The following is a 23,683-nucleotide window of genomic DNA, read 5'->3' on the forward strand; positions in this document are numbered from 1 at the left end:
ACAGCCAATACAAAAAAAAAAAAAAGGACAATGCATCTCAGGCCACTCTAAACAATAACTTTATTTTCTGTGGAACATCACCATGGCAGCCCCCACAGCAGCATCGACATCCTTCCCATAAACCACAGGGAACGGAAAAATCCTTTCCACTTCCTGCCTCAGCACCTCATTCCTGGCGAGGGCACTCCCACTCCCCAGAATTCTGCTCACTCCTGTCTCCATCAGATGTTGCACCGGTAACATGGAACAGAGGTTTTGAACGATGCCGCGGCACAGAGCTCTGGTTACATGACCCAAGGAGAGCTCAGAGACAGCAATACTAGTCACTGAAGCCAACTGCTCAGGAACGTGTCTCTCTCCAAATATGGTTGGGTGGATTGCGAGTTTGCTGTCATCTTGGGCCAAAGCTGCTTTGATTATCTTTGCGTAGATGGCAGACTCCTGAACCTGAAGTCCTGCAGATGGGAAATACCATGTTACTCAGCTGAAGAGATCTAGTATATCTTACATGTGGAGACTTAAAATAGGCACTGATCCACTTGTTCAGCAAAATACTGAATACATTTTTTCCCTGTATCAAAGGTAATTGTTTTTCCAGGATTACAAGCCCCAGTTCTCCCATCCAACTGTATCTAATATCTGTAATACTAGAAATCTTTTTCTGATCAGAACCAACATCTCTAAAGGTACTAATGACAGACTTCGTATGCAATCCAGCTACCGAAGCTGAACGCAGAGTTCACTTCAAGAACTCATCGAAAGAATGATTTCAGAACTTATTTCTGCACTGCAAAACACAGGAGATTTTATATATATGTGCGTGTGTAAAACACTCAAATTTAATGTGATAATTACTTCTCATTTCACAAATGGGAATGACAGAGCACGGAAATGGAGGACCCTATGTATACCCAGGAGCAGAAATAGACATTAAATACAAGCTGTTTTTTTCCTTTGTAATGAGTAAGATGACATATCAAATACAACTCCAGAAAAAGTGAGGAAGTTATATAATAACAAAAACAAACAAACCACCATGAGTGCAAAGTCCATGTTTAAAGCACTTAGAAGACACTACGTGAGTTTTAGCCTTAAAATCCATTAGACTGCGGCAAAATATGCAGTAAAAGGCAACTGATACAATCAAGGGACTCTTTCTGATTGCAGTCATAGGAAATCAGTGGCTGTCCTCAAATTTGCTGACCCTTCCTTTTAAAAACAACTTGCAAAAGTATTCTTGTGTGCTTAAAACAAAAGAAAACCCAAAACCTAGAAGCAAAGTGAATGTGGAGTCCAAGGATGACTGTCCCAGCATGTTCATTAGCTTCAGAAGGAAATTCTAGACATCTGGGAAATATGACCCAAGAGGTATATCCTCATTCCTTCTATGGCATGAAGAAACAGCTCTATACTTGTCCCTTTGTCTGAGCTTCCCTTCACCTTGTTGATCAACCTCAATTTTAAGCCTTAACAATCCTTAACGAGCTTACCCAGCTCTTCCATCCACCGTGACACCATGTCCACAAATGCTGCTAGCACATTGCCTCCATTAAGTGATGCTGCCACTGCCAAGTAGTCACCGTTGAAGTAGGGAAAGTAAGTAACAGCCGATGAAGGAACTGGTGTCTCTGGAGGCTGGAAACCAGGGGGCATTGAGATGGTCAGCTGAGCAGAGGTACTGATATTAAGAACTAGAAAACAATAGAAAAAAAAGAATCAGCATTTTACTAGGCTACCCTGAAGGCAGACAATGAGAAAACAAAGTAAGATACCAAAATGATCATACCTGCATCAGTCCTTTCAGTCAGACAGGAATAAACAGAGCACTGGAAATCTCCCAGAGCAATTCCTACTTCTGTTCCCTTGGGTATTCCATGCCATGCACAGATTGTCCTCCCCGCAATACTGCCAGGGTCTCCCACCTCTGGAAGCAAGTGAAGAGGAAAGCCGGACTTTTTCAATCTACAATCAGAACAATATTGTTGCAGGAAAGTAGTACAGGAACATGCAGCAGGGCTACAAGGACCTCTCTGAAGTCGCAGACGAAGCTGGCCATACATTTGCGGCTGCTGGATTTATGGATGCTTTCGCTTCTCTAGAAAGTTTTGTCTTGGGCAGCATTCCAGTTCAATGCGCGTGGTGCACTAGAATATTCTGGAAGAATAAACTGCTTTTCGTGGTATGCAATCTGATTACCTGGGATTATACAGGAGTACAGGTTCACCAAGTTTAACCTACTGATGTCACATGGACAAGCAGTTCCAAGGTTAAGGGACAATCACAAAAATTCAACTTTTAAGCGTCAAAGAACTTTGAACTGTCATGCAGTTAGTATCTCAAAACCAAATCACAGAGGTAAGTCCAACAAACTCCTTACACAAACCGCAAGATACACTATGTTGCTACAGCAAAAACACCAGATTAGTGAAAATGCAAGTTTCTGTCACTCTTAAGGCATTAGATAGTAAATTACCTTTATGAGCAGCTCTTGGAATTCTGGCCTAACCTAAACTCTGAAATACATACAGCCTTAGGATTCTGTCCTGAAAGAGCAAATCGTTAAAAATAAATAAACAAAAACAGTTTTCTGTAAGACTCCCTGTAGCCTACCAAATTTTAATAAATCACAAGTAAATCTTAGCAGTTACAAAGGAGCTCAGCCAAAAGGAGGAGACAGTAGTAACTGTCTTTTGCCATTACAGCCTTGGCTACAGCACTCACTTCTCCATCTCCTCCCACCATCACACCACAGAAAGGGACAAGAACAGTTTGGTATACAAGGCCTCATTGATGAGCCTCTCAGCTCTGCTGTCTTAGGTATTTCTAAAAACATAGTGCTAGATCCTATAGAATTTAAATACATTTACCTTACAAACCAGAGCAAACGCCCAAGAGTCCTTCAGTACAGACCACACCACAATTGATTAGGAACAACTTTCAATCACTTCCTATCCGTAGCACATTCATACTTAGGGACCTAAGAGATGTTCACGTTGCCTGACACAAGCAAAGCATAAAATCCATAGAATGACCTCAGCACTTACACATCAGTATTCCAGCTTTTGTTTCTGGCATTAAAATATCCCCAGCTGGCGGCATTCTGGACGGACATGAGTGGCTTCTTCAGGTCACACAACATGGCAACCACATAGTCATGGATAGTGCCAGCTGCATCGTAAGACTTCAGAAAATCTGGACTTTTAAACAAAACATTTTAAAAACAAAAACAATGAGTGGTGCTTTAAGACAGGCAGAGCAAGTTTACGTCCAGTGCTACAGGGAACTTTAGATGCGTGTGGCCTCACCTCCTAAAAACAAAACTGCAAACTCAGTATCTCAGTGATCAACTTGTATTTTGTGGGTTATCATTTTTTTTAATGGGATTTATTTTCCAGGCTTTTACCACAGTAGCAATTCTTATCTGCTCGTGGAAGACAGAGAGACAGTGGCTTTAAGGAATGAGTTATCTGGATTTGAAAGCATACCACCGCAAAACATGCCAGGAAGGTTGTAATTGTTTGTACAAAAATGTCACTTTGTTGATTCCGGAGCATTTGAGAAAAATTAGTCAATTCCTGCAGTCTCTTTAGGATTCACGGATTATATGAATGGAAATGTACCAAGTGGTGAAACGGAACAGAAACAAACCGAAGCAGCTTGGACTCATGAGCTGTACAGCTCTAAAGCAAGGTCACGTCACATTCTAGGTATCTGCTGAACATATGTTGAGGGAAAACCAAGATGTAGTAAGTTTTTCCCTACTAATTTAACTTGAACTCACTGCTGAGGAAGATAATGTCTCTTTGAGAAACATAGCATGCTACAGATGAAACTGAAGACCAAATCATGCTGATGCCAAGTCATAAGTGAAAAATTACATCCTCTGCAAAAATGCCACAACAAAGCAGAGCATCAGTAACACCTCATAAGAATACCAGTGTCTAAAGAAGGAAGAAACTGAAATTAATTTAGGGATTGTTTCTTTCAGCATCTGGCAGCAACCAGCCAAAGCAACTCTGTTACTGTTTTAGGCATGTTTGTACTTTCCACAATCTGCACAAGCCAAAATTATAGCTACATTAGCAGACCTCCTCTGAGTAGCAGATTGGACTCGAATTTTATGATACTTTAAAACTTCTGTTTCTATATGGTCAAAAGATTTTATTTTTATTAAAAAGATCTGTACTACTTTTATGAGGTCAGAGAGACTTGTGTGCTGTTACATATCGCTTATATTGAATACTGCCATTACAAACATTCTTTGACTAATTAATATTATGATTAGAGAGAAAACGCACACCCTGAGCTTGTAGTTGTTTTACCATGCCACAGGAATCCCAATTGTCACACAAATTCAAGAGGAGAAACTGACAGTGAAACAGCCTGATATAACTGCCCATTTGAGAAACAATGTACCTTTTCTTTAAATACCAGTAGACTGTGGCACACCCAAATCCTGTAGCCAGGCTGATGTGTGACTGGGGCAGTGGAAGAGAAGCCAGGAAGGCAGGACTGCAGCGGCCGTCTTGCCACGTAACCAGATGACTGACCTCCTCTGGCTCAAAGGTAGGGCCAGTACCACACTCCGTCCACCTGCAACCTGAAACACAACAGTGCCTGAGAAATCCCGTGATTCCCCGCAGTGCCTGTCATTTTTCCTTACTAGACACTCTGATAATTTGTCAAATATATTGGGAAAAGAACAGAAACGGAGCCAGTAGCGGTTGTAATTAAATTAACTAGTCATAGTTTCAGTCCCAGATAACGTCATAATTCCAGTCATCCTGGAAAAAATTTGCAATTCTGCTACGAGAGGTAAGGAGCTGACATGACAAAACTTGAACAGCCACATCATGACCATGAGCACACAGAATTAGTAACAACTGTCTATGATGGATAGGGCACAGTTTCTTCCACCTTTTGACTCAAAGCAACAGGAAACCTGGATCTGTACGTATTAAGCAACGGACTGCAAACTAAAGAACATCCCTCACCTGTACCTTGCAATAAAGCTTCACCAGAAGTAGAGAAGGATTTAATTCAGTTTTTCTCAGTCTAGCACATTTGTTTTGAACAGAGGTTGCCACACCTTTGGTGAAGCCATCACATGCTTCTACGCAAAGGCCTCAGCTAAATTAGGGCAACCTCTTGGTGCTGCACGGAGCCTTCGCAGCAATGTCTGCTACTGCTCCAGCCCAGCGCGCTGCTCCCTGCCCTGACATGCTCCCCACAAGCAGTCCTGCTAAGGCAGATTACAGACCTGCCAGAGCAGCAAACTAAGCAGATGCTGAGCTCAAGCACTGGCCTGTGATATTTGCTGGCACACTCTACGGCTCAGCTTCAGCCTCTGACAACTACTGCTCTCCCAGGTGATGCAGGGCCACAAGATAGGGATAGGACAGGCCATGCACTGTCTCCAGCTGGCTCTATTTCTTTTTTTTAGTGAGGGGTGGCAGGAGAGTTTCAAGCTGTGCTGTGCCACTTGTCCTACAGGTCAGAGTAGAGACCCAGCTGCTTAACTGACTAGCACAAATATGACTAAAAGAGTCCTTCTTGGGCTGCATACAGGGGTTTAAAGTCACACACACAATAAAAAGCAGCCATGAAAGCAGGAAGTACTATGTGAAACATGCAAAGCAAACATACCTTTGTTGTTCTCTTAATTCCCTGTTCTATCAAGTCTGTTTGAAACGATTTTCAAATTGGCTTGTTTTTCTAGTTTTAAATGGTTTCAAAGAAATATTATTAACCATAAATCCAACCCTAAAGGATGCTATTAAAAATCTAATTTGTGTCCCAAAGCGCATGGATTCATTTAGTCTACTCAAACCAAATGACAGCAAACACCCTCTTTCACTGGACAGAAATGAAACAAAAGTGGTGTGTGGCTTTGGGAAATAAAATATTAACCAATATCACGTAAGAATCTGTCTATCATGAACTCATGAGGCTTTGTTATGCAGCCCTTGGGACAGCTGGAAAGCAAGCAACAACTCCTTCCCATCAGCCTTTGGATTTCTTTCTTTGCAATCATTTTTGTGTTTAAGGTAAAATTACAGCCAGTAATGAATAGCACTGTGTCTCTTTAAGCAATTAAGACCCCGAAAACTTTTGATAGGCAGTGACCAGCACTTCTGGAAAATCTATTCTGCAGTTTACAATAAATCTTTGCTTAATCTGTAACTTTTATTATTATTTTAAGATCTGTATAATTGCTCAGATGCGCACACCATAAGGTAAAGAGGAAAAAAAAACAGAACCACATTTTGAAACCTGAACCTTGGACTTCAGAAGGTTTACGTTAGCTTAGCCAAGAAAAGAATCCATACCTATCTCACAGAGCTAGAAATCCAAGGCTTGAATTTTTCAAACATCTTCACTGTCACAATCAAGCTCCATGTGACTACCTTACTGTGGCTGACTTTGTTTCTGAGGTCTTGGCCCTTCAGTCTACAAGCAGCTGCATATTCAGAATCAAGACCACAATCCTTTTCAGCTCCTAACAGAAGCACAAGCAGGCAAGATGAATGCAACATGCTAGTCTACAACTTACTCGAAAAAAATGCTTTGAGATTTTCATAAAAGATAACAACAAAAGACTGAAATAAAATTTTACTGAACGTCATTTTTTCCTCTTACTGTACTTTCAAACAGCGTGTCAAATTAGCATAGCAATGTTCATTACTGGATAGCTACTGCTGTACACATTCTAACATAAAGATCAAGTACAGCTTACTTTTCAAGGCATACATAGAACTGCTAATACTACTACTGCAGAATCACTGGAAGGTATTGAGATACTGGACACCAAGTAGTTAAGTGCTTTATGAGGTGAGTAACATTTAAGAAAAAAGGAATTGACATGGTCTCCGGAAGTTCTTTCAACTGGCAGCAGATAGCATATGATGGACAAACAATAGACAAGCCACAGATATGTAATTCCTCCTTCATACTATTAACTGTGCTCACTCTGCAGGGATCTCACAAGACTAAATCCTTCAACTGATATGGGTAAACAACATGGTTAACTACTGTCAGTAGATGAAATTCCAGTAATTAAAGCAAAATTGACACAGAAGATAATCTTGTTAATTCTGTTTTACAGAAAATCAAGGTGAACATGCAGCAGTTTCCTACAGATCACTTCAGTGCTGAAGATTTATTTTTCTGTATCATGGTACTCTAAACAGGAATGCCAAAAAATTAATGTTACCTTGATCTCTTTTCCAAAATACAATCCCGTGCATTTGCCCTGAAATGCCAATGTGACTGACTCTTTGAAGCTGCTGCTGAGGTAGAGCAGCAAGGCATTCGTTCAGTGCTGTTATTATTCTCCGGACATTCTGCTCCATTCCCTGTAATCATGAAGCATTATACCAAGATGAAGCCATTAGGACTCACTGTATTTATTAAACAAGGCTACTCTAGTCAGAAGTGAAGAACAGAACTCATTTAGGTTAATAACATGCATTACAGTAACATTCACTACTAAATTGAAAGAAAGTTTGCAAAAAAAAACCAACAAAACATAACACACACAAAACCCCCAAAACAATACTAGCAAGTTGAGAATAAGTAACAGCATCTTAGACTGAAGGCCGTATAATCCTTGACTTATTTTCTTAAGACACTACTCAAACACACCTTTTAAAAAACCCATTAACACTCACCACATACTTTCATTAGCTCAACTTCTGCATTGCTCTTTTTTTTTTTTTCCACAGAGGATTATCCGCATGTTCTCAGTTGCACGCAGATTCATGTCTCACAACCTCCTAAAGCCTCTATGCACTGTTGACTTGGATGATGCTGATACTTCATTTCTAGATACTCTGTTCGCAGAACTGCCAAGCAAACTGCATAGATCTACTCAGTAAACTGACCAAGCCCTGCCACAAGATAAGCTGCATTACAGCTTTCACCCTTTTGAAAATTCAGACCACTTTGACAGACCAGAACAAAGATTATAAGCAAAAGTATTTACATATATCCTACACATAGCTGTGAACTGTTGTGGACATGTGTACTTCTAGCTGCATAAACGTGACTGTAGGGAGAAGCATTGGCCTGTCCAGTATCTTCGCTCAGAAATGAGTCCCTGGAAACACTACAATACTAGGCCACAGGAATGTTGATACATAATGTTTATGATTTTGATTCATTCTTTATTTGATTGAACAACATAATTAACCTAAAGCCCTTTAACAGGAACATACGTTCCTGGTTATTTCCACAGGGAATTTCCAGTTACGATTCCATCTCACGTTAAAGTGCAACATACCCTTTAAGTTGGCAAGTGGTTGCTGTTTCCTGAACTGACAGCATCAAAGACAAAGGCATTGTTCATGGAAGAATAGTTTTAGATTGTCTTGTGACATCTTTGAGGCCATAATGGAAGCAGAAGCAGGCTTTCTGCAGGTCTGTACGTTCTCAGAAGATAAAGTTGAGCTTGGGCTGCCATCTCAGGAATGTGGGAGGCTCCAGCAGTGGCAATTAGTTTGACTCAGTGGTGCCACTTATGGAATGTTCCTGGCAGGTGCCTCCATTTTGAAATGAGGTAAGAAAAGAGGGAACAAGTTCCTAAGAGTTATTATTCACCTAACAAACCCATTGACTCCAGTACTATCCTAATTTGACATGACTATTTGAGTACTTAACCAGCAGCTTTTCAAAAGCTGTGTCTTTCTTAAAACAGCTTTACTTGGCTTTCTTGAACAGAAAACAGATAGCATTTTAATTCCCATTTCAGACATCCAGACACACATAGCAACCATCTCTGTCACTCTACGCGCACGCACAAAACAAGCCCAAACAACCAAAAAACCAACCAAACAAGAAATCTGTCAAAGTCAACATAACGTAGCAAGACAACCCAACTGCTACAAGGCAACGCCACTATCCTGAAACCGCCGGCAGTGCTTTCTGCCACCCCTTACCTGCGGTCCAGCTTCCAGGCTGCTGGTGTGTGCCTGTGTCTCCCTGGAGCAGCTCTCTGCCACCACATGCCCTCGCTCTGTCCCTACCAGCAGGGCAGCCTTAACAGACGTCGTGCCCAGGTCTATGCCCAGCACGCAGGATGCCTCGCTGCCCGCCATGGCCCTGGCGAGTTGCCTTCACCTCCCTCACACACACAAGTCTCTCTAAGCGGTAGTCTGACCAACATCCACTGTGTTGAGCCCTTATGTTGTTCCTCCCTGCCTTTGAAGGAGCACCTGCCCCGAGAAGGCACAAACAACACAGGCTACTGCTCCAGCAGCGTGCAGAGACTGGGGTGACTGGGCAAACTGGGCCGAGAGAGAGCCTGGACTCTGCCCTCTGACTGAAAACGTCTCCCTTCAGCACTTGAGCAATGCCCCTCCATCTTGAGAGTGGCAAAACCATCCCTTCCCCAGCCCTCCCCAGCGTCCTTTGCAACTTAGAACAAAACTCCAGCGAGCAGCTGAAGCACCGAGTCCCCCCCCCGGCCCTCAGCGACCCCTCCTCACAAAGCCGCCAGCCCCAGCTCGGCGCCCGCCCCGCTCTGCCACACCCAAGATGGCGCCTGCGGGCGGCCACAGCGGCGCACACGCGCGAAGGGGGCGTTAGGCGGGGAGGCGATAGGCGGCCGCCTCACGTGAGGAGCTGAAAAGGGAAGAGCTCGGGGTGCGTGGGACGGAGTTGCAGTGCTGAAAGGAGGTAGGTGTTTTTTCCCCTTAGTGCCGCTTCCTTGGTATTAGCGTGCCCTAAGGTGTGGGATGGCGTTGCCTCACCGTACCTTCTGAGGGGAGAGTGTTGGGGACTACAAGTCCCAGCGTGCACCGCGCCCCTTCTGCTGCAGGTGGGGAGGGTGGGGGGCGCAGTGGTTGCTGAGATTTGTAGTCCTGCGAAGGGGGGGGATACCTCAGGGGACGGTAGCAGAGTGGCAGGAGCAGGATAAGCTTTGAGGGGGGAAGACTGTCAGGGGAGTGTGGGCAGACAGAGGCTGAAAGCCCAGTGTCCTTTAGAGAGTGCTGAGGGCCCTTCAGCCAGGCTGGGCCAGGGGCTGTGGTGCTGAGGAGGGAGCCATTTTGCAGTGGGGAACAGGCTGGTACCCACTTAAAGTTTGTAGGACCTGAGCAAGGCCTTCTCCTCGTTTTTTCTGCAGCTCTGCCACCATGAGGATGAAATATCTGTTCCCTCCTCTACTGTACCTCATGCCTATGCTGCTGGGGAGTGGTGGTGTTTGGTCATCCCTGCTTGGGCCTGCAGACCAGCTCCAGAGTGGTAAGAGGTGGACAAGGGTAGCTCCTCAGTATCCCCAGTCATCTCCCTCTGGGGAGATCTGTGCCATGTTGCCCATCAGCTCTTCTGTCACATGCTGCCTTTGACTTCATGTGCTCATGCTGAGGCACTCTAGTGACAGATGGAGCACTAGGAGACTGCAGACACTCCCCTCAGTTGAAGGAGGTTAAATACTGACTGGTGCAGTCAGGGATGAACTAGGGAGCTCTCCTGCATTTAAGTAACTTCTTAAGAATGCTGTGTAATATAAGGTAACAAGAAAGATGCTCGTCACTGCAGATAATGCCTATGTAACTTCCTGCAAGAAGTAGCTTTCATATTTGATTCTTATAAAGAAAATGTTTTCCACTTCTTTCCAAATATGTCTGCTTTCAGAAGGCAGACAGTACTCAAAACTGTTATGTGAGGATCCTGGCAGTGTAGGGATTCACGGTTATTCTTACCTCATAGGCTAACTGCTGGTGTTTGCTACTTCGCTGTATCCAGCCCATGTATTTCCAGTTCATTATTTCAGTTCTAGCTTTCTTGAACCCTACAGTTCAGGAGACAAAATAGGGTGTCCATTACTAAACATAATATTAAAAATAATAAAAAAAAAAATCAGGGCAACCTCTTTAGTGCTCTTTTTCTGGTCTTAAATAGATTTGTTGTTCTTATCTGTCACTTTTGACCTTTAAACGTACATATAGTAAAAGACTTGGATTCCAAAATTGATGATGCATGACAGGTTTATGGTTTTGATGTCAATTGTATTGGCGTTGTAATATGACCCCCTCTCAAAACATGACACACTATACCATAGCTGTACTGTTGCAAAGCGTGCCCTATAACAGCGATACTTCTGACCACTATAGCAAGGCACTTGTGATTCTTGAAGTATTATAATTGTAAATATACGTTATTTGAAACATCTGGGGACGTGAAGAATTTGTCACTCGAGCAGTAACTTTAAATTTTGAGCATTATGACTTCCAAGTTACTGGGATCGTATCAAGAAACAAGTAGTGAGTTTTAAGTATTCTGTAGCTTTGTCTTGGCACAAACTCTTGCTGCAAATCAAATATTTAAATTGCTTCCTTGTAACTTGTTCAAGTGGCAGTTACTTAGTTCTCCTTTTAGGTTGTTTAGTTCCCTTGAAATAAGCAGTACCCCCTTTGCTGTTTGGTGAAAGTGTACTGGTGTTGTGTTGTTTTTTGTTTTTAATCTGACACTCCAGGTAGTAATGGACAAATTTTTATTTCTCCTCCCAGATGGAGTCATTGTATTGTCTGTCCCAGAAGTGGTTTTGTTAGAAAATGGAAGTTCAACAAATGTCACGATATCTCTGAGGTAAAATCATGGTTACAACTTTTTCTCTTTGAAATAGGGAATAACAAGAGGGTAAAATGTAGCTATATAGTTAAATTTCCCTGCAGACTTGGATAACTTTTTTATACAGAGGGACTTTTACCTGTGTGTGAGTGGCTACTTCTAGACCGGTAAATCACTTAGTGCCAGTTTGGACCAAGACAGTGCAGCAGTCTCTGAAATGGCCTTGTATAGTTGGTCTCCGGTAATATCCCATGCCATTTGTATGGGAAGTCAAGCAGGAAAAGACATTTTATACTGTCTACCTTGTATTAGCTTACTGAACTGTCTTCCATATGTGAACCTGCAGCTTCTCTATTTCTAAAAACCGATGCTTGAGAGGAACTTGCACTTCTTAGAAAGATCACAAAAAATTACCAAGCAAGCAGAACTCACCCTTTCTAGCAAAGAAAGGCAGCTACCCAAGACTAGGGGCTGATACATCTTAGTCATATTGTTTAATACAATGCACGGCTTAGCCGTGTTTTTGTTGTCAGCCTCTTGCCAGGAAAGAAGCATTAAATACTTAGACTTTGAGATCCCAAAGGTAGGGGTGTGTGTGAAGGGAACAGTCAGATGACAATGTAAGAATTGTGACAAAGGGGAAAATAGCAAGACATGGCTGCAACAGTCCAGAACTCTTATTTCTGCAAAGTAGTATGTGGTACTGTGATCTCCTTCATGGAGAAGTACAGGCATTTGAACCTTAGGATAATCTACATACGGCTCTGCAACTAAACCTCCTGGACAAATGCTTAGTGGAGCCCTGAGGGAAAGCTTTGCAGGGCTATTTTACTTGTGTTTGTTTTTAATCTTGCATTATGGCCATGATTTCTGCTTGTCATCACCCCAGTACATGTCCATCATTTCTGCCCCTCTTAGTCTCCAGAATCCTACCATTGTAGGATTTTGCTGTAATGCTCTTCTCTGCCATTTGTGTGGGGTAGAGGGAGGCGAAATGTGGGTATGTAACTGTTCAATGCCAGTCGCTTTTTCAGTTAAAAGAAATAGTATAGTGCTAACAATCTGGTGTTGGTGTTCCTCTGAGTACTACATAGGTACTGTACTGTTGTGTATGGACTACCGACTAAATTTGCTACAGCTGTGTGGAATTAGTAGATACTTTCCCACAGCCCTGAAGTGATCTTTGTGAACTCAGGCACCAGTCTAACTTGGTTCGTCTGTCTTTGCAGGGCTCCATTAAATGAGACACTGGTGATAACTCTTAATATTACGCACTCATCAAAACACAGCACCATTGTTGAACTACCTGACAAAGTAAGTGACAGAATAGACTCCTGACCTTATGCAAAAGCCTAGAGCTGGTATGGTGCAACTCTCCTTTCTTCCCTCCACTTTGCCTTGCAGGTGCATTTGCCTGCAGGTCACACCGAGGCAGACTTCCAAGTGAAAGCAGATGATGTTGGACAAATAACAGTTTATCTTTATACCAGTAATTTCAACTTAACTGGGTGAGAAACTGGTTTTTAATTCTACTTAGTATCCTACTGCTTCATAAACTCTGGCATAATTATTTCCTCCCTATAGTTAAGTAGTTGCTGGGACATGGACAGTATATAATTGAGAAGATGTAGTGACCCCCCAGTAATCCCCGAGGTATTCAGATAAATATAAAGCATAGAAGCAGAATGGTAATCTTGGTATTTTAAACTTATACCTAGATGACTGTGACCTCTTATGGCTCCTTAGTCTGGTTTTAATAACCCTTCTCCAAAGTTTCAAAACTACGTGTCCTGATCCAGGAAGCATTTGGTTGTCAATGTCTACATGGATGCTATTTTTATATTCTTACTGTGCAGAGCTTGTTCTGGAGTACTAATAGCCTTGTGCAGCTGAGTACCCACATCCTTGTCAGGAGATGCAGGTGTTTTCCTCCCTAGTTAGCAGAGCCATCTGTTCACCAATGCCAGTCCTCTCTAACAGGAAAACAGTCTAGCAAGATGGAGAAAACTGGATTGTATTTCCTTGTCCAGATGCTACTCATCAACAGGCTACTCCTGTATTACTTCCTCATTTCACTTCTCTTTTTAAGACTCGCAGGAATTGCAGAGGTAACCATATTTGTGAAGCGATCAACAGGACAGGCATGATCATGAGGCTTTGCTGGCAGGGCATGAAAAGTGAAACTGCTCTTGCGTAACAGACCCCGTGCTACAACACTGGAAGCCATAGGCACAAGATGACCTTTTTGAATAATTATAGAAATGAAGAGTGGAACGGGAAGGAAAGGCTAGGTTGAATGGCAGATGTTTAAAACTTAACAGGGACACTAAAGAAAGGGAGGAAAAACTCAACTGAAACCAACACTGAATCTTTATCTTGTCTCAGTGCCTCAGTTCTGTTTTTTCTCAAAGCAGAACAAGGCAAATGGTCCTGAAAATGTATGAGCAGAGAAAATAACTAACTCTGTTTGCATTAACCTTCAGACCTAGGATTCAATTTCAAGTGATTCACAGCATCATAGTGAAATATGCTGATGAGGTGATTGGCTGGATCTATTTCCTTGCTTGGTCTATCTCCTTCTATCCTCAACTGTTTGAGAACTGGCGACGAAAAAGGTAAGGAGACTTAAGATGTGTTTTCAAGTCCCTTAAGCGCATCCAAAAACAATATTCCTGGTTTCACTTTCATCCACTTTTGGTTCTTGTGACTTATGTATGGAAAAACTGGGGCAGGAGGAGAAGCAGGGCAAAAACAAGGCCTGAATAAATGCAGCCCCAGTGCCCTTTTTGTATGTGCAGGTCAGAGGAATTTACTTGCATTCTACAGACACCTAATTCTAAGGTTTGGCATCCAGTAATAACTACTGATAGAGGATGCTTTTTGCGTTCCCTTTGGTGTCATGTTATGTATCACCTGACCAAGCCAATTGTGCTGACGCCTTCACAGTTGACTTACCTTGTGAGCTGCTTATCAGACAGCTCCTTGTAGCGTTATCATTAGACTAGCTCTCCTTAACCTAAACGACTGCAAGTAGAAAGGTTATCATACATGAAAACTAAAGCATTCACTTTGGCAAAGATGCACTACTGCTACGGATTTAGGCTGGCATGGCTTTATCAGGCTGGCTGAGCTCATGGAAGGGTGAAGTTAAACAGCAGCAACAAACTTGGCAGTGAGAACTGTTGTGAATGGCATATGAAGGATATTTCACCTTCCTTCCCAATAAACTCCATGTCATGTTGTCAGAACGCCTTCAGCTTTGGCTTGCATCAAAAATTGCCTATCAGTCAGCATGTTCTAGGGATAAGCCATCCCTGGAGCTGCCTATAACGCTCTCATTTCTCCTACTTTTTTTTTAAATTCTTTCCTTCTCTAGCGTTGTCGGATTAAGCTTTGACTACATTGCATTAAACCTTACTGGCTTCATAGCGTACAGCGTGTTTAATGTTGGACTCTTCTGGATTCCCTTAATTAAGGTAAGCACAATTTTCCCTACTATTTTTAGGGGGCGTGGGTATCTACATAAGGGAGTTATAACACTTAGCCTGTTTTGGTTTACCTTACGCTTAGGAGGAATTCTTACTCAGTTATCCCAGTGGAGTGAACCCTGTGGCTATCAATGATGTTTTCTTCAGCCTCCATGCAGTAGCTCTGACACTCCTCATCATAATTCAGTGTTGCATCTATGAGGTATGTCTCAGTGCTGGCCTGACCTGGTAGCTCTGGCAGAGCTCCCTCTGCTGGATGCCTCACCTCTCACTGTGCTCAGATCCACTCCTTTTGGGCCCTAAAGTCATCTTCACTGCCTTTCTGTTCCTTGACTTTTCTAGAAGCCAGGCTTCACAGTCCAGCTACTTTTATCTTTCTTGAGCTAATAGCTGCTCCAGTAAGCTTTGGTACTTCAGCCTCATGGATGTTCTGAGCTTATAAGTAGATTCCTTAGACTCAAAATAACTAAAGTAAACAGCCAAGTTCATAAAGTTTTTGAACAGATTTCTAGCCAGCACATGGATTACAGTTCTACACAGTACAAATGCTCATACATGCTTTCTGTTTCCTCACCTTTTGAAGATGCCTTGAGCCAGGAGATGTCCTTAGTGATTCCTTACAACTCAAATATTCAGCTTTTGAGTGCAGACATATTTAGTGCATAGCATTTTCTCTCTACCTCCCCACTTCTTTTCACCTGAAACAGCTGCAAAGGCCTATTTATAATTCCCACTCCTTTCTCAGGTGAGACTGATTAAGTCAGGTGCTCATTGTAAAACCTCTGATGTGAACAGATCGTTTGTTCTAGATAGCAACCCAAAACAGAAATAAATACTTCCTCTGATAATGCTAAACCTAAAACTCTAATAGCATATTTATCAACAATGAGTGTGATAGTCTCTTCTAGTAAAGAACAGGGAGACAACTATGACTTTTACCATAATGGTCTCAGCTCAGCAGCCTTTTGCATTTATATTTATGTTGATAACTTCAGACTAAACTCAGGAGATTGTTACAGATGTGGCACTGAATCATAGGCAACATAAATCTTCAAAAAATACTGCAGCAATATTTTTTTCCACTTGCTTATGGACAATAGTATTCTGAACAAACGCTTTTGAATATTGTACATAAGCTTTTGCAAACCTGCAGCAGATTGCTTGAAGTTTCCTTGTGGTATGTACCTAACTGGTACAACAATGGGTGAGGACTGTAACCTTGCATGGTACTGAGCATATTCGATACCTTACAATGTGTCTGGGGACATAGGGCCTAGACTGGTCCAAGTAAATCTGCATTTCTCTTTCAGAGAGCAGACCAGAAAGTATCCAAAGTTGTTGTTGGACTACTGGCACTTGCATGGATCTTCACATTTACAACACTGTTTCTTGCTGCAGCTGAGGAGATGACATGGCTACAGTTCTTATTTTGCTTCTCTTACATCAAGTTAGCAGTCACGTTGATAAAATATTTTCCACAGGTAAGCCTGAACTTTTCTGGTTTTATGCTATGTTACTGTCACTCTAAGCCTGAAGTGTATGTTCTCGAAGGTCTGACTAGACTAAACCAGCAATGGTTATTTATTCGTTTTTCACAGACAAAACAGTATAAAGCTCCTATATAGTTTAACACTTAAGTCTTCTGTATATCTCAAAATGTTTACTTTTTGGGATTGCTCAGGGTACTAAGAGGTAACCCAACTAAGAAAAAGCCCAAGTGAACATAGACATCAACTGTAAGCTTTCTTTCCAAATTGGAGTATCTTTACTTCATTTGAAGACTGGAACAAGACTGTCACTAACTAACATGATACCACAGTAGAAAGCAGAGTCCTGCGTGGTCTTAGTCCTGGCTAGGTGCTGAACGAACAGGTACACAACACATTAAACTTCCCATTATGCCCTCAGGCATACATGAATTTCCGTCGGAAGAGTACTGAGGGATGGAGCATTGGAAATGTACTACTAGACTTCACTGGTGGAACCTTCAGCCTCCTGCAGATGTTTTTGCAGTCATACAACAATGGTAAGGCTGGAACTGAACTGGTGGGGGCTTAATGGGGTGGGAGAACTTCATTACAAAGCAAAACCCTGTAGGTTATCTTGGGAGATTTATGCTACAGCGTGGGTAGCTGTCTTTATGCTAAGAATAAAGAAAGTCTATTTTGCTTAGAGATTGAAAAATACTTAGCTATTCTGAAGAAACCACGGGAACAGTTATTAGCTTTGCACAAGCTGTACGGGTCAGTCTCAAGGAGTGTTTAAGTAGTCTGGGTAACAAACACGAACTTCCTTAATATGTCTATCATCTTGTAGTCTCAAGATAAGACTAACCTCTTAGTCATAACACTCTAATCTTGTGTTTGACAGATGAATGGAAATTAATCTTTGGAGATCCAACCAAGTTTGGCCTGGGTGTCTTCTCCATCATCTTTGATATTGTTTTTATGGTTCAGCACTACTGCCTTTATAGGAGATGGGGGTATGAACCTTGTGAATAACATCTCTGAAGACAAAAACTTTAAATTGAACTTGCCCCTATTCTGGCAAAGGGATTTCAAGATGTCTGCTAGCAGCTATCAGAAATACTGACTCTGATCTGTTTATTCTTTGATCTGCCCTGGTATGGAATACAAGCTGCCTTGCCCAATGCTGATTGCCAGGTGCCTTGAAGGACATCAAGCTATCTAGCCTCTACTTGCAGATGGAAGGTTCGTGCCTGTTGAAGCTGCAAAGCCAGCTTAGCTTGAGCTGTCCCAGCAGCATGTGGCTCTCTTCCACTATCAACAGGAAAGAGACCAGAATTGTCTTTTTGATTGTGCATCACTTCCAAAGAGCCAAAGTTCTGGCTTCCAAGAACTTGAGATCATGTTGATGCAACCACTTAATAACTAAAGCAGGTCTGTGGACTTCAGTGCTGCTGACTCCTCACAGACCAAACCATGCTGTAACACCAGTCATGTTGGCTGGCAACAGCAATAATGGTACCTGAAGGAACAATGAAGTTCCTAGCAAAAAAAAAAAAGACAAATACAAATGTTAACTCTAAGAGGGAAAATAAACACTGAGAATAACCTGAAAATATATTCCTAGTTCACTTGAAGCTCTTTCAGAGGTGCTAAGACAAGTGCTCAGATAACTGTGCCTGAATACTTGTGGTGTACTATCTTAATCTTTCTTGGTTCCACTGACATGCCTTGAACCCTAAACTGTGGATAGTAAAGATCAGATTGTCAAAGGGATTGTTTCAAAGTGGATCATGTTCATTAACAGCCCATTAATTAAAGGTCTTAAGCACACATTCTTGTTTCTGTGCTACTTTCTAACTACATGTGGTATGTTGCAGGTAGAAATCAAGGTAAGCATTATAACCTTTTAAAGTAACTTGAGGGGAATCCAACAAATACTTGAATGCTTTGTGTTCATGTAGACCACAACCCACTATGAGCCAGAAAAGAGGTCTCAGGTGGAGGCATTCAAGTGATAGGGCCTTCCTTCAATGTAAAAAAGAGCAGCTCAGGTAATTCAACTCCGTTTTATTGTGTGTAAAATCAAGTGAAATAGCAGTACAAATAGGAGTGTATCTTTACAGTAACAAAAATAACTTCAACTTGAAAGCCTTAAAACTTACCACTGAATTCTTAAGTTACAAAATTCAAAGCAGTACTGAAGTAATTCAAACAGATATAAAAATGGTAAGTAGGCATCTGCTGGTGTGTACAGAAGTCTGAGATTGATACAACATGTAAATGGCACAGCAGTAACATACTGAATAAGTTAGACTGCCCCCTCCTTATGTTCTATTTACAAGCTTACCTGAAGACTGCTTAAGGAAAGTACAGATATGTATCAACTGAGGTGGATTAAAAATGCCAGGTTTTAGCTAGTTAAACCACTAGGAAGCCAGGTAATTAACTCAGTGCTGCAGCAAAAATCTTAAATCCTGTGGCATGTTGATTTAAACAATGTAGTAGCTTACCAGAAATTTAAATTTGGTCAAGAGGCACTTTGACAAGTTACTGGCATGTTCATCTATTCAATCAATAAATCAGTGATTTGAACAGTCTTATGGAAGAGAGACCAAAATCTACCCCCTGATAGTCCAATACAAGTGGAATGAAGAACTGAAGACTCCAGATACAAGCAGCTCTCTTGGTAAGTTCAGCAACAGCATTTTCTTTACCTGCTCATCCTGGTCCATAGTGTTTTTTTATTTAAGCTTGATTCATTTGATGTTACAAATTACTTTTGAACAAAGAGAATCAAGTTCTCTGACAATGAAGCTGAACTGTACTGTCTAGAACTCTTTAATACCTGTGAAATGCACTAAAACTATCCCAGGTATTAATAACTGTTACTCAGCTTTTTTTGTCTGAAGAGGCTGCTCTGTACCAAAAGTCTTTGCAGTAAGCCATAATGCCCCACACCCTTCAGCAAGCTGCCTACCTAACACACAGTGTGAGATTAGTACAGTGCTCTTCCCCACAGCAGTGTGCAACTCTTAATCCTGGCATTTTAACTTGATAGCATGGGAGGACACAACAGCTCATTTCTATAAGTGTAAGCACAGCAAAAGCCTCTTATCGTCCTCGGTAGAAACCAAATTCCCATTGAAACAGGAAACCTTCGTGCTCTAGAAAAATCCTGTCAAAAGTGAGGCTTCTCCAGTTTTTTCCTTAAATAATATGGTTTGCCCTGTCCTCCTGAAAGCCGTGACTATTATAAAGCCTTCCCGTGTACCTGCAGGGAAGACTTTAGTCCTCTCAGAGTGCTTCTCTAAAGTTTAACTATTGTCAATTACACCAGAGAAAATAAGAGTAGTGTTTACCACAGTTAGGAACGTATATTCCTTCCAGACAATCTGTTCAGCTCTAGCCTTTGCTCCCTTGCTTGATATCCAGTCTATGCATCTCCCTCCCCAACCCCTCCCCAACTTCATGATTGATTAGGACAGCATGGATTGCTGCACAGCCTTCTGCAGAGATTGCCTGGTCACCAGCAGCCGCACCACTTCTTCATTTCTTTTTGTCAGCCTCTTCCTAGCTTGGTCATGGGTCACCATTGTCATATCCCAGCCATTCACCTAGGAAAGAACATAAAAGGCGTCAGCAGGCAAAGAGCAAGTCTTAAAGCAAGCTAGGGCAAGGCTGTGTGGACTCGCAGGTGTCCTGTAACTGTCCCGTAAGTATATCTAGTACATCATTCTTATGCCACAACTCTGTTTATTTGTAAGCCCTACAAACTGCCCTGGAAAGTACCCAGAAGACAATTTCTCCCAGCAGAAGCTTATCTGTAGTGTGTACCTGGTACTGGATTGGTACTCGTCTTAACTTGGCATTTACCTGCATGATCTTATCACCAATCTGAAGTCCTGCAACTTCTGCTGGGCCTCCTTCTGTCACCCTTGTTACATAAATGCCCTGGAAAAACAAAAATTGAGTGTTACAATGAATAGCTCTTATGGAAGGGCTGTTCTACTGGTGATGCAGAAATGCTTTGTAGCACACTACAGGACTCTAGTTAAGATTACAGGATTCTAGTTAAGAACAGGTTTGTGCAGTGTTGGAGAGAATAAAAGGTAGAGAGCTGGGTAAGTTAAACACAAGCTTAGCCTGCAAAGGATAACAACAATAACTTTAGTCAACTGTGTTAGAGGGCAGAATACAAATGCACTCCAGTAGTGCTTGCTCAGCCTAATTGCTATAAAGAACAAACTGCCTCTGACCTTGTCAGTCTTATCTTCAGAGAAAGGATTTTGAGTAGGATCCTGATCAATGCCACCTCCAATGCTGAATCCCAGAATCAAGTTGTCACCTTGGCGAAGTTTATGTATTTCAATTCTTTGCTAAAAAGAGAAGATAAAAGAGTACTGTGATCACTGAAATAAATCGCAAGAAATCTTAAGACCTAGTTACACTGAGCTATCAGAGATACCATAAGCTTCAAGTAGCTCTAGGAGAGAAGGCTGTATGACAGCCTTGTAAGAGTAATAGCCATCCATCAAACCTGCACACAGGGTAAGCAAACAGCTCTAAAACCTGCTGGCAGCACAGAACTATCACGCAGCACTTGTCATCTGTCAGCTGCATGTAGCCTTGAAGTGACAACAGTTGGTTCTGAGCTGTTCTCAGCCCTACCCCAAACACCAGAACAGGAGGGGATCTGCAAGCAGAAGGGCTGTCATGCCATTGTATGGCTAAGTGCCTAGTCACTGCATTACTCCTGCCCTGAGAAACAAGGGGGAAAACATTAAAAAGGGAGCAGATCTCCTTAAACGCGAGTCAGGTCTTGCTGACGAATAGTCACTCGTATCTTGAATCATCTCAGGGTTTTATCAGAGTGCCTCCTGTTCCTGCCTCACCCTGTCAGTGAGAATAGCAGCCTATTAGTGGGATGGATAACTTATCAACACTGCTGCAATCCAGAGGTCGGTTCCTTGCTGTCTGATGACCGCAGGCATCTGACAAACACTACCCACTGCCTAAGCACTGTACAGCTGCCAGCTCTTACAATTCTTGAGCTGACACAAAAATCCCAGGCCTTAACCCAAACAGTAACGACTCAGGGGGCTCTTCTTGAACACCTCCGTCAGGGTGCAAAGTGCGGGGTGAGGTGGCTGCCCCCTGCCTGGGGGCTCCCACGCAGACAAGTGATGCAGCAAACCCCGGCTGGGTAAGCGGTGAAGCCGCCCGAGGCAGTTACACTCGCTTACATCCCAACTAGGGGAGGAAACACCAAAAGGCCTCACTCGCGCTGCTCCCATTAAGGCAATTACCGCGCTGTAAAAGACAATTAATGCACCGCAGCCGCTCTCCTCCACCACCCTTGGCCAGCCGCTCGCCCTGCCCCTGCCCCTAGCCCGGCACAAGGCTGCGGGCCCGGGGAGCGCCGCCCGGTGCCGAGCTGCCGGCACGGGCACGGCCTCGCCGGGGAGCCGAGAAGCGATCGCGTCGGGCCCGGCCCCGCCCGGCACCCAGCGGCGGGGGCTGCCCGGGTCCCCCCCCCCCCGGGGTCTCCCCCTCCCTATATCAGCCCCCGTCCCGCCCCGCGCCTCACCACGACGGCGGTGACCGGCTGTCCCGGCACGTACGACATCGCCCCGATCGCGTTCCCGGTCCCAGCCCCGCCGCCGCCGCCCGAACAAAAGCCTCGCCCGGCCCCGCCCCGCCCCGCCCCGCCGTGGGGCCCGGCCCCGCTTCGCCCCGGCGGCCCCCGCGCCAAGATGGCCGCCGGCAGCTTCCGGCGGGCCCGGCGGGCGGCTCCCGGCCCCGCGGCGTTGAGCGCTGAGCGCTGACCCCCGGCAGGCCGCGAGCCGTGAGGGGCCGGCCCGGCGCGGGGCCCCGCGGAGCAGCGCGGAGCCGGGCGTGAGGTACGGGGGGGGGGAGCGGGAGGGCGCTGAGGGACGGAGCCGGGCCCCTGAGGGCGGCTCCTGAGGGAGCGCGGCCTGAGGCGGGGCGCCCCGCGCCGCTCTCGCTGTGTCCGTGCGTCCATCCGCGTGTCTGTCCGTGTGCCCCCCCCCAGCCTCGTCCCGGAGCCCGGCAGGGAGCCATGGCCGCCCCGGCGGCGGCCGCCAGGCGCGAGGGGCCTCAATTCATCAGCGAGGCGGCCGTGAGGGGCAACGCGGCCGTGCTGGACTACTGCCGCACCTCGGTCTCGGCCCTGTCGGGCGCCACCGCCGGGATCCTCGGCCTGAGCGGGCTGCACGGCTTCGTCTTCTACTTCCTGGCCTCCGTCCTGCTCTCCGTGCTCCTGGTGCTAAAAGCCGGCCGCCGGTGGAACAAGTACTTCAAGTCGCGACGGCCGCTGTTCACGGGGGGGCTCATCGGGGGGCTCTTCACCTACGTCCTCTTCTGGACTTTCCTCTACGGCATGGTGCACGTCTACTGAAGCGGCCGGGAGCCGCGTTAGCTGCGGGGGTTTGTAACGAAGCGGGAGGACCGTTGCCAAAAGTCACCCCCACGCCTCGGCCAGCTCACCTTTTAAACCGTTGTTCATCGCTCGCGTCGTCAATACCGTCAGTAAATTATGTCCAAGTACAAATGAATCGGTAGTACTGTGCTAATTAAACTGAATGTGAAAGCGCTCGGATGCCTCCCATGGATAGTTGGTGGCTGAAGAACGATTTCTGTCCTTAATTGCGGTCACATCTGCAGATTCTGATTACTTTAGTTCCTTGTATCCTCAGCGTTTTGGATAAGAAATACCAATTACCCCCCACCCCCCTTCTCTAGTTGCTGCCTGCCCAGTTATAACAGCACTCTAAAAATAATCCACTGACACAGGGAAATATTTCACAGCAGCATGTAATTAACTGTATGTAAAGGTTTGATACAGAAATGTGTTTGAGTTGCTAGTGCAAATGTTATCTTCCACAGTTGCTGTATTTACACCTTATAAATAAATGACATTGTCGTGGAGACTCTTCACTGGCATGGACAAAAGTCGCTAAGTGATGCTCTCACAAGCCAAACACTGCTGTGTTTAATGCCATTGTGTCCAATGAAACAGGCACCAAAATGCACACAGCGTCTTATTGCCTGCTAGCTTAGGCTTGTGTAAGCAGCAGGATTCCTGCAACTGAGTGGTGTGTTGCGGTGCCATGTCTGGTAGGGACAGAAAGGACT

The 23,683-nt window shown here is 44.0% G+C and overlaps 4 protein-coding genes across 6 annotated transcripts; 2 read left to right on the plus strand and 2 right to left on the minus strand.

Moving 5' to 3' along the window:
• Positions 1–40: 40 nt before the first annotated feature.
• On the minus strand, positions 41–16,330 carry SHPK (sedoheptulokinase). Of its 3 annotated transcripts, XM_083806368.1 has the most exons (8): positions 15,634–16,330; positions 10,704–10,792; positions 7,214–7,355; positions 4,417–4,600; positions 3,045–3,197; positions 1,787–1,962; positions 1,491–1,691; positions 41–455 (listed from the first exon to the last, which is right to left on the minus strand). In XM_083806368.1, exons 2-8 carry the CDS (start codon positions 10,764–10,766, stop codon positions 61–63), a joined length of 1,314 nt encoding a protein of 437 aa, XP_083662494.1. In that variant the 5' UTR covers positions 10,767–10,792; positions 15,634–16,330; the 3' UTR covers positions 41–60. The 3 variants fall into 3 exon arrangements, with proteins under 3 accessions (XP_083662494.1, XP_083662493.1, XP_083662495.1); XM_083806367.1 differs by lacking the exons at positions 10,704–10,792; positions 15,634–16,330 and adding an exon at positions 8,937–9,382; XM_083806369.1 differs by lacking the exons at positions 10,704–10,792; positions 15,634–16,330 and adding an exon at positions 8,282–8,896.
• On the plus strand, positions 9,529–18,358 carry CTNS (cystinosin, lysosomal cystine transporter). The gene is made up of 11 exons (XM_083806378.1): positions 9,529–9,675; positions 10,124–10,242; positions 11,511–11,589; positions 12,801–12,885; positions 12,976–13,079; positions 14,055–14,186; positions 14,948–15,047; positions 15,142–15,261; positions 16,370–16,540; positions 16,968–17,085; positions 17,430–18,358. The coding sequence occupies exons 2-11, from the start codon at positions 10,134–10,136 to the stop codon at positions 17,558–17,560; spliced, it is 1,149 nt and encodes a 382-aa protein (XP_083662504.1). The 5' UTR covers positions 9,529–9,675; positions 10,124–10,133; the 3' UTR covers positions 17,561–18,358.
• A 222-nt stretch (positions 18,359–18,580) lies between these two features.
• TAX1BP3 (Tax1 binding protein 3) lies at positions 18,581–22,584 on the minus strand. The gene is made up of 4 exons (XM_083806397.1): positions 22,116–22,584; positions 20,785–20,904; positions 20,402–20,479; positions 18,581–20,142 (listed from the first exon to the last, which is right to left on the minus strand). Exons 1-4 carry the CDS (start codon positions 22,548–22,550, stop codon positions 20,005–20,007), a joined length of 771 nt encoding a protein of 256 aa, XP_083662523.1. The 5' UTR covers positions 22,551–22,584; the 3' UTR covers positions 18,581–20,004.
• A 23-nt stretch (positions 22,585–22,607) lies between these two features.
• EMC6 (ER membrane protein complex subunit 6) lies at positions 22,608–23,485 on the plus strand (the record flags this gene model as incomplete). Its single annotated transcript, XM_083806399.1, has 1 exon — positions 22,608–23,485. The coding sequence occupies one exon, from the start codon at positions 22,608–22,610 to the stop codon at positions 22,944–22,946; it is 339 nt and encodes a 112-aa protein (XP_083662525.1). The 3' UTR covers positions 22,947–23,485.
• Positions 23,486–23,683: the final 198 nt, after the last annotated feature.

The sequence above is a fragment of the Anser anser genome (assembly GCF_964211835.1).
Source record: "Anser anser genome assembly, chromosome: 20".
In the NCBI taxonomy this organism is placed as follows: domain Eukaryota; kingdom Metazoa; phylum Chordata; class Aves; order Anseriformes; family Anatidae; genus Anser; species Anser anser.